Genomic DNA, 10,697 nt, shown 5'->3' with positions numbered 1-10,697 from the left:
TCTTCCTAATGTTGAAATCTTAGGCATAATGAATGTCACAGCACCTTAATCTTTGCAATGCTACTCGCATATTACATAACAATACTATAAAATATACTATAAAACTGCACTGATGTATTGAAACATTATTATTTTTAGTTACGATGACCAATTTTAAAGTTACAGACTGGTGCCTTGCCCTGACCCTAAAATATCACAATGGCTTCATAGAATTCGTATAAGGAGGTTTTAACCGGAAAGCCTTGTTCTCAGAAACAATAACATTGCCGCTATTAAAATTTAAAAAGATATAATACAATTATTTTGTGCGAAAAACGCCTATAAATAAAATTGGATGTGCGAAGTTATTGTTATGTATAATGTGAAAGATTTAGCACATTCTCCTACTAGGTTGACCTGCCTGCCGTAGCTATGTCAGTATGAGAGGTCAATCCTGTACCCAGAGGTGACATTGTTTGTGAAGTTACATTGTGTGTCGTGAATTGCGTCAAAGTATAAAACGACCTTAACAGTATCAAGTTTATTTCCTTCACATATCCATTGAGCGTATCACAAGTCTCATTGCAAAGACCGACATTTTGTAACTTTTAACGTTGAACATTTATTTTGGAAAAAAAAATAACATACACACACGCCCACACATTCACCAACACACGTCTGCCATAATTAATCATTAAAAGCTCGCCCTGGTAACCATTACAAACTTCCCCAGTTTCCTTGGAGAGTCAACCATCCATGCAGGTACAATTGTTTGTGAGTTTATTTTCTTTCCAACATAATGATATGATGTCATTCAGTGCCATAGTTCAACATAAGTGTCATCGTCGACAGCAATGCCCTGGGTCCAACTGTGTCCATCGGAAATCTACTTCTTGCACGATCGAATCAATTCTCATTTTACTGATGGAAGACTGCTCCTGGACACCCTCGAAGAACTGTTATCTGGCACTAAATCTGTCTCAAGTATTAGGCGAATTGCCGTATTCTACTGGAGCGGTAGGCGCAAATGGTTCATATACGCCGGACACCGGCGACTGTATCTGTACAAGATACTCGAGGACCTCGGTATCGTTGACGAGATAAGCGTCTGGGAGGTTAGGAAAGTTAACTGGGTCTCCATAGATCGAAAATTCACATCCACGAATGATGGAACATCGGTTGAAATACGAAATGGTGACAACTTTCATGTGAAACTGCGTGACGTTATCAAACAATACCGAGGTAAGGCCAAAAAAAAAAAATGAAATGTTTCTGGTCAGCGCGCGCGTCACTTGAACAACAGCGCGTCACCCTTTTTTTTTCTGGTTTGAGGCCGGCGGCTGTGGCAAACTACATACTGATTACTATAACACCAAACCAAAACGGCTGAAGAGAAAGAAAATTCTTTGGGGCACATGATCAGTGACTGCATGAACAGTTTAAATGTTACTATATTGATAAAACTACAAACTCAGTGTTATCCCCAGGCCATAGCGGTCCCGCTACGCTTTCGCCTCCCCCCCCCCCCCCGCTACGCTTTGATTCTCCCCGCTGCGCTTTAAAATATTCCCGCCATCCTTTAGTTCATACGCTCTGCGTAGCTACCAGCTGATGCATGCGTTGTCTACACATAAGCGCTCACTGCAACTTTTAACCTGGTGAAAGAGTGGAAGGTGTGAAGTATGATATGCATCAGATAAGTTGTCCGGAAGTGTTGAGAGGAACGTTAAAACAATAGAAGAATCGGCTGGGTTGTTCACAAATTTTCATTCCAGAGAACGACTATTACGACCAACAAAGACAGTATACATCGCGGACAAGTGTTCACAGAGGTAGGCGGTGTAGCACTAGCAGGGCCTTTGATCACATTCCCATGCTTTGATCAACGAAATGGACCGCAAAAGAAACAAGAGTTGACTGGTGAGGTTGATTATCATTGTACAACGATGAGTTTTGTCTGAGTACGATCACGATCACATTGCATAAATTTCAATATGGCGGCGGCCATGTTGGTCGACAGGTTTATAACGTGTTGACATTGATCCTGGCGTCGCGTGTGGTTCCACTCTGACACGTTCTCTGAAAGATTTTACACCTGATTTTCGAGGGTTTCTAGTTGTACTTAGTTCATGTCTTGTGATCATCTTGGTGGTATTTTTAAAATCAAGAATCGAACGACGATGTTCAGTGGAAGTAGAAGTTATGCGGGGGGGGGGGGGGGGGGGGGGGGGGGGGGGGGCGGTGGGGGAAGGTAGCCGCCTGGTTGAAATCTATCCCCGTGTTGAAAAATTATTCGCGGTGTTTGTCGTTCAAAAATGATATAAAAACTCAATTGCATTTGAATTGTGTAAAGCTTAAATTTGTGAATTTTCCTCTTTGTTGGCAAGTTTTGACAATTTATTAGCAATATATGTATTAATGAAACTCCAATCAGACGAACCATTTCTTGCTCTCAAAGTTTCAATCTGAATCTTCTGTTTTAATTGCAATTGTAATTACAATACTGTGATGATTTATTTAAGTGTAATAAAGAGTTTCCATGATGTTCAAACTGCACACTTGTGTGTTACCATTGCATTTTGTTGTGAGTGTACATGTATGTGTGGATGCATGTGCAAGCTTACATCCATATGCAAATATAAATTAATTATATGCAAATGATTATGCAAATTAGCCGCTAAGCTTTGGTGCTTTAACCGACCCTGCCCCCCCCCTTGAGGAGGAAAAAAAAAAAAAAAAAAAAAAAGCCGCGTCGCCGCACCATTTTTTAAAGAAAGGCCTGACCAGAAACATTTCTTTTTTTTTTTTTGGCCTAACTATTTACTTATTTAAAGGGTTTAATGACTTAGAGCACTCCACCAAAACACACACACAAATGCACCACACACACACACACACACCAAAACACACACATACACACAAACACACACACTGTTGGCCGGAGATTGAGATACAGTCATGTTCAAAATTAATTTCTGCTCGTTGTTATTGCGAGCACAGTGTCTTGTTCGGTTAGTTATAATGGCAGGTAAAATTCAGGGGTCACCTTAAATTGGAAAACTGCCAAACTTTGGAAAACGTGTTTTGTTTCACATGGGGTTAACCAATGAAAAAAAACTGTTCATCCAACCTGTCCAAATCCATGTTTAAGTGTACATAAGTATTAAAGAAAACTATGGTACCTGCCGGCTAACGGGTCTATTGAAACGTACAGGTTATAGTACCTTTGAAGACCCATACTTCTATAACCGGTGACGTCGATGTCTCAAAAAAAACCAAAACAATGATAAAACGTCATTTTGGACAAAAACAAGTCTCCATATTGTATCCATTCAGCTTGTTATCCGCAAATGTTTCTTAGGAGGAGTGTATATGGTCTGTTCTGGCGTCGACGAAATATGTGAATTATAGATGTCGTAGATATTTATACAGCTACTCTTGGATCAGTTTACGGTTCTCAAACTAAAGTCCTTCAGAAAAATGTGACAGAAAAATGACGCGCAGTCGATCTCTTATACAAGGTGTAATGAACATTGGAGACAGTTGTCCAAATTACTGTGGGGAAATTAGTATGACGATTGTTAAAAAAAACACAGCACCCTTAGATTGCCAGTCGCACTGTTTATACTTTTACAGTAATTTATAACCATAATTTTTAACGGTTTTTCAGAGACTGAAATGTTGAAAGATGGGTCCATTGAACCACAGCACTCTCTTGCGAATACTTATGGACAATCTTTACGCCATGAGGTGCCCTTGCAAGGTGAATTGAATCGCTTTGACTGCAATACTCCTATGTTGAAAAGTGCCATTCAAAGCCAAGAGGCAGGTTACGACGAAGAAGAGGCGGCAAATGAGAGAACAATTTGTTCTTGTACCATCCTGTGAATTTTGATTACGATATATTGCAGTGTACAACGGAAACAGTCGACCAGGTACCCGGTCAAACTCTGAATTACGATTGACCTGTCGAATGCATGTGTGAGTTCAACGTTGACAGTACAACGGCCGAGTTTCGTGGAAATATAGCCTTCCTATTTGCTATGTCTGTTTATTCATCGTCGTCAAAAGTGCAGCATTTAAAAGATTTCAGAGAGAGAGAGAGAGAGAGAGAGAGAGAGAGAGAGAGAGAGAGAGAGTTATTTATTGCCGTGAGAGAATTATTCTCAGACTACTTATGGTGTCATGTAGATGTCTACAAGGGGAAGCTTAAGAAGAACTTCGGGAGTGATAACAACATGAAACGTGCGTTGGAGGCTCTCAAACTCTTGTGTTGGCATAACAATGCATGAATCAGTATACATCTGACTTTTCAGAAAAAAACACCTAATTTCTGAACGACAATAACATATTTTACAACATATTTTCTGGACTTGTCAAAATTTTTTCTGAAACATATATTCAAATAGGATACAATCTTAGTGGCCTTGGTCGTCACATGACTGATGTGATCAGTTCTAACGATGAAGCGGAGGGTAGGAGTCGACAAACTACTATTGGTCGGTGAACACCTTAAATGTGACAGATCCTGCCAAAACCTAGACCGACTTGTCAGCATTTATTCCATTGTGTTCAATATTTGTTTTGGTACCGAATCAAAATCTAAGAATGACAAAATGAATTGTGTGAAACATGGGAACATTATCAGAGTATGACTGTGTTGCCATCATTCGATTGTTCATGTGACTCTTGTTTTTGTTTGAAATAAAAACTCAAAGGAAACAGCGATTTATTTGTTCATATCTTTTGTAACTATCAATCAACATATGACTCTGTAATGCTCTGAATTAAGGTGTGCAGTTAAATCCATACATAAGCTTATGATCAGTCTGAAGGACCAACTGCTTTCGCTAAGGATCTTGGGTCTTTCAATGCCTTTCGGTCTCTCTGACCAATAGCTTTTTTCCTTAATTTAGCACAATGCGAAAAGGCCACGTTAGACCTGCTGAGCTTCAACACTCGATATTACGGGTACAAACGCCCGTGATTGGCACTGTTTACTTTCATTGCGCTTGCGCACTTTGATTTTGAAATACCTTGAACTCCCTGCAATAGTTTAACGCGTTTGCTACTTAGTTGCACCTGTTCGTCGTCATGTGAAGATATGCCTTGGGTCCAGTTGCGTCCATCAGAAATATATTTCTTGCATGATTCCATCGATTGCCGTTTCCGTGATGGTAGAGCACTCCTCCACACTTTCGATGAATTGTTGTCTGGAAAGATATCGGTGTCAGATATCCAGAGAATAGCTGTGTTCTACTGGGACGAGAGACAAAAGTGGCACATATACGCCGGCAACAGGCGCCTGTATCTGTACAAGATACTTGAAGAACTGGGTGTCGTTGAAAAAATCAATGTCTGGAAGGTTTGGACAGTTAATTGGGATGCTGTAGATAAGAAGAATACGACTGTGAACGGTGGGATATCGGTGGAAATACGAAACGACCACAACTTTGACGTGAGATTGCGTGAAGTCATAAAACGACATAAAGGGGATTCGTATTTCAAAGGTTCGTTCGGCTACCACAGTTTTGCCTGGTTATTATATTATATAATATGAATAACACAAATATGTGCCGTTATTAGTTATTAATTATGAATTGATATTCCGACATTGTTCGCCTAAGGTAGTTCGCTCCTCGAAAATGAAAGACAAAACTTTTGCTCAAACTTTTCTCGAGAAAACTTTTAACAGTCTCTTTCAAAATCAAGAATAAAAATCAGGAGTAATCATGGAAATTGTGGTGCTAGAGAATCAAATTACCCAATATTCACCGATATTAGTAATTCAAAATGGCTACATGCATGACAACAATATGAAATACATGAGATTTGAACGTACTACCCACACCTCTTCAAGTTAATCAAAGGAGATGTGAGGTAAAATGAAAGCGTTATAATACAACACATTAACTAAAATTGTTTGCGCGACCATAAATCTCAATTTATAAAATATAAAAGTTAATCTAAAAATCTGGGGTTTTTTTAAATCAAAAGCATGCTGTTTGCAATGCGTGACTCCCACAAAATTAAAAGAAGCACAATAAACTTCATGTTTCACAATACCCTTCAAAGGTACATATATATATATATATATATATATATATATATATATATATATATATATATATATATATATGTGTGTGTGTGTGTGTGTGTGTGTGTGTGTGTGTGTGTGTGTGTGTGTGTGTGTGTGTGTGTACATTTGAAGGATATTGTGAAACATGAAGTTTATTGTACAAGAAGGTAGAAGAATGCATGTGTATAGTATAAAGTATTATAATAAGAACAATACATTATAACATCGCGCGCGCGTATTACTGGTATTTACTGCAGTGCAATACCAAGACATTATGCCATTTCTTTATGTTAATGAGTATCCACCAATTTTGACCCGGAACTATTTTTGTTTGTGAACGCAAAAATTGTCGTGTACAAGATTTCATTTCACTTTGATTCGGTGCTAGTTTATCGTAAAATGGATGACATTACAAATAAAAATTACGACGGAAAAAATTGCATGTACTTATCGCAGTGTGAGGATGATTTTTATTAGCCATAAGAGCACTTTGTCGTCAGCGAAGCAAAAAGACAACTGGCCACGTCGGCGCACCCACAGTTACGTGTGGTTTGATTCAGGGTGGCGGTGGCCATACATGGCCACGGCAGCCACCCTGTATCGAACCATACGTAACAGTGAGCGCAGCGGAGCGAATTAAACAGTTAATATCTTCAGCGCAGAGAAATTTTTGCCAGTAGTTTTCTCACCGAAGATACCCTGTTATCAATCTTTAAGAATATTTAGAACGTCATTTTTGCGTGCAGTTTACTCGGTGTTTGTGTGTCCTACAAGTTATCGATAACCAGTGAGCGTTTGTGTGCCGTGGCGAAGACAGAAATTTGATCGTTCAACAGGTAGCGTTTGCCGTATCTTACTCTCAAAATTCCAGTAAAAATCTTTAAAGTGTTATTCGTATAGATTATTTAGAACAATGTCACGTTCAAATTGTTCAATTCTTCGTTTGACTATCTAAGGCTTTGCAAAGTTTCGACGTATGTGTGAGCGATCGCGAGCAGAATTCGAGCTCTCCTTCGCGACGTTCCTCTGAGGTCATCATTGATAAACAAGTAAACAATAGTTTAGCCAATCAAAATAGAAGTGAAACCTTACAGTGATGCCTGTGTTATATAACTCCGCATGGTCGCGTTGAAGCTTATGAAGTCGCGGTAAAGGATTTGACAGACAAGTAATAGTACGCACGACTAATCGTCGATTCCCTCGCTGAATGATGCAAATAAAAGATATAACATATGAAATAATAACAGAACCCCATGACCCGTGAGTGCAAGCGCGCCATACTAGTCTTATTAGAAGATTTGTAAGTCAAATCTATTTCAGTCTTCACCACGCTTCGCTCGTGAAAGGACTGCCGCCTAATACACCGCAGCACTCGTGCAAATACCGCTAGCACGGCGCGCTTGCACTCACGGGTCATTGTGTTCTGTCATAATACACTGGAGAATAAGAAAGGCAATCGTAGTAGTGTAGTGTAGTGTAGCAGAAATTCGAGCTCGGGGACGATTGTAATAGATGCCTATAGAAAGAAACACGCAATGTGATAGGTTGTCTATACGACATAAATAATTTTCATAAACCTTTTAGCAAAAGGTAATAGCTGTGATGGTGAAACTGTCAAAGTGACATTACCGTGTTTACGAAATTGACAGATAACAAACGACAAAGATGTCAAGACTGACCTAGATTTAACATACAAATTATCTAATAAGGCTGTATTCACAAACACTTCTGGAGGGGGAGATTTCGGGGGGGGGGACTTGAAAAACTTTACAATATGCCAGGGGTATCTGAAAAGAAATTGACATAGCAAAGGGGGACTTAAAATTTATTGAATATCAAATTCCTTTTCAAATACTTTATAGCAGTTTCAGTTTCTGTCATTTCCATTTTCGGCGTGCCCTGTGGGAGCAAGTTTTAGGAGTCTTGATTTCGAAAGCGGGTGGTTTAACATTTTCCTTAGGGAAAGTTTGAGCAAAAGTTTAAGATTTCCTTAAATTCCCAAGCCTTCTGATCAGACCATTTATAATTGTTCAGGTAATGCAAAGGTTTCCGACAAGGAGAAATTGGCGGACAATATTCAAAAGAGAAACAGCTTATCCGCTTCCGAAAAAGATGACCTGGAATCGATGGGCAGTGACGTGGAATACGATGGGGAGCGTGGACAAGAATTGAATGGCGACGCTATAGAGTCTGACGCGAAGTATGTTCAGGAATTGACTGGCAGCGTGGTCATGTATGATGGTAATGCAGGTCCGGAATCGAGCGTACAAGTTACGTATCAGCCCCAGATAACCCTGCATGACAAGAGTGACAACAAAGGTACTTGGAAGTCAGCGTGTTGCCTATGTACTATTCAATGATTTGAAAGACTAAGGTCAATGCCTTCGATTATATTTGAATGTCATGCGTTGGCAGCAGGGTGCACTGAAACACACACACTGGTGCCTAAATAAGAAATGCAACATTAAGATATTTCTATCAACACTTATAATTCAAAAAAAATCATTACAGCATAACAGACTCGTTTACAAAAGAAGGAAGATGTCATGATTAGTTTTTATTGAACACCTGTTAATCTATTCATATTGTACATGCTTTGAAGGAAGACAGTATAAATGTATGCTAATGTATATGTGAGCTGAGGAAATATGCACTTACAGAATGTAAGACCATTCCTGGTCACGTGATGCTGTGTTCTTTGCCGTGTATTTAATCAAGTAAACCAATTGCCGTCGTTTTGTTCTCACGCAAATTAGTAATTCACCGCACTTTTACTACTTTTATCGTATGTAGAATATTAACCTATCAGCTGTTTACATGCTTCTGACCAAAAGTGAGGTTTCGATAGCTATTCACCGTATATACCGTGACATCTACGTCAATGTTATATAGTGCAATGAGATTGTCTTGACACATCAAATGTAGTCTATTTAATTTTCTCTAATTGGGCATTAAATATATGAAATTTGCATGATTTACATCTATTATACAATTACCATGCCATACATGTACTTTTCCCAGCGTCTTGAAGTGGGAATGGGGTGTCACTATTTCCCTATTTACTAATTCACTATAAAAGCTTGGAAATTAAGTGTCAATGACACAAATCCACTCAGAGTTTTACTCGAGATGGAGGAAAATGATATCCTTGTTGTCATGATTAGTTTCTATTGAACACCTGTCAATCTATTCATATTGTACTTACTTTGATACACGTCAATAATAATATATGCAAATGTATAGTGTGAGTTCAGGAGAGTATTAATGTATGCACGTATGTGAGGAGTGTAATTAGTAAAATGGAATAGCTTATCCACTAAATAGTACTTCTGTTTGCAGGTGAGCTAGATCGCATGCGGACACAAGAAAACAATTGGAAACCTGGAACTGTAATACATCCTACTATAAAACCTCGGACATATATTGTACAAGCCGACGGTGAATTGCATTATGATAGAACACCAACTTTGTTACCTATTAACCCATCTACAAGTTCAACCAAGCTGCCGCAAAAAGAAATACTATCTGGTACATCAAACAAACTAACTCCATCAGCGTTGCAAACTCTCATGAGTACGTCGACCATGGTACCAATCATCAAATATAGTCGAGTAAGTGGGCGGGTCATCCGGAAGCCTGTCCGATTTGGATTTGATGAATATTTTTATAAGAGAGGTAAAGGGATGAGTTACAACGAGGAAGATAATCCTCAACTCTCCCTGAAGCAGGGTAGTCCACCCCATGATTCATTAGTCAGGCATTTTGATATTTTGTTTGTTTTTTGATGTTGTTTTGTTGCTCTACTGATTAAGTTATGACGTAACTTAACAGATGATTAACTATAAGTGGTGTCGAAATAGTTGAATGTAACATTCCGACCGACCGACCGACTGACTGAGTGAGTGACTGACTGCTAAAGGGACGATAGCTTTCATTCCACTGACCATGTGACTTAGTCCAAAACAACCTTTGCAACAGAAGCAGTAAGCCTAATATTTCTCTGCGGTGTTTTTTGTGATATGTACAGTTCTTCAGAATTGGCTTGTTTTTATTCATCGTTGCCAAAAGTTCAGTATTTCATGGATGTCAGAGAGAGAGAGAGAGAGAGAGAGAGAGAGAGAGAGAGAGAGAGAGAGAGAGAGAAATTGTATGACATACGGACTGCAGTGGTCGATTCCTTTGTTATTCGTTTGATTAATAAATGACTGTCATTTATTGCCGTCTGTGAGTTTTTCACACACTATACTCATGATGTCATGTAGATTTCTCTAGGGGAAAGGTTAATAAGAATTTACGGAGTGATAACAACACCGTGTTGCAGCCTCGAATTCACTATCCTTTGCCTGTAAATCCGTTACTCCGGACCTACCGAGTCTCGAACTCGCCATCCTGCGATAGTGAGTCCGGTACCCTAACCATATAGCAACATTATCAGAGTGTGACTATATTGTCATCACACCGTATGCAAATTACTCCAGTTTTCGTTTGAAATAGAAGTTAAAAATAGACAGCAATTTATTTGTCCCTACTTGTTGCTAGTATTAATCAACACATCACTAAAATGCTCTGAACTCAAGTTTTCAGTTAAACCCATACATAAACCCACCATGAATCCGAGGGACAAAAATTATTTCGCTAA

General features: G+C 39.0%; 1 protein-coding gene across 1 annotated transcript; it reads left to right on the top strand.

Annotated features, from left to right (window-relative positions):
• The first annotated feature begins 4,963 nt into the window (after positions 1-4,963).
• Positions 4,964-10,303, top strand: LOC139115308 (uncharacterized). Its single transcript, XM_070677329.1, has 3 exons — positions 4,964-5,489; positions 8,093-8,377; positions 9,398-10,303. The coding sequence occupies exons 1-3, from the start codon at positions 5,084-5,086 to the stop codon at positions 9,841-9,843; spliced, it is 1,137 nt and encodes a 378-aa protein (XP_070533430.1). The 5' UTR covers positions 4,964-5,083; the 3' UTR covers positions 9,844-10,303.
• The last annotated feature ends 394 nt before the right edge of the window (positions 10,304-10,697 follow it).

Source organism: Ptychodera flava, chromosome 17 (assembly GCF_041260155.1).
Source record: "Ptychodera flava strain L36383 chromosome 17, AS_Pfla_20210202, whole genome shotgun sequence".
Taxonomy (NCBI): domain Eukaryota; kingdom Metazoa; phylum Hemichordata; class Enteropneusta; family Ptychoderidae; genus Ptychodera; species Ptychodera flava.
The sequence above is the reverse complement of the archived record's forward strand: the minus strand, read 5'-3'. Positions and strand labels throughout refer to the sequence as shown.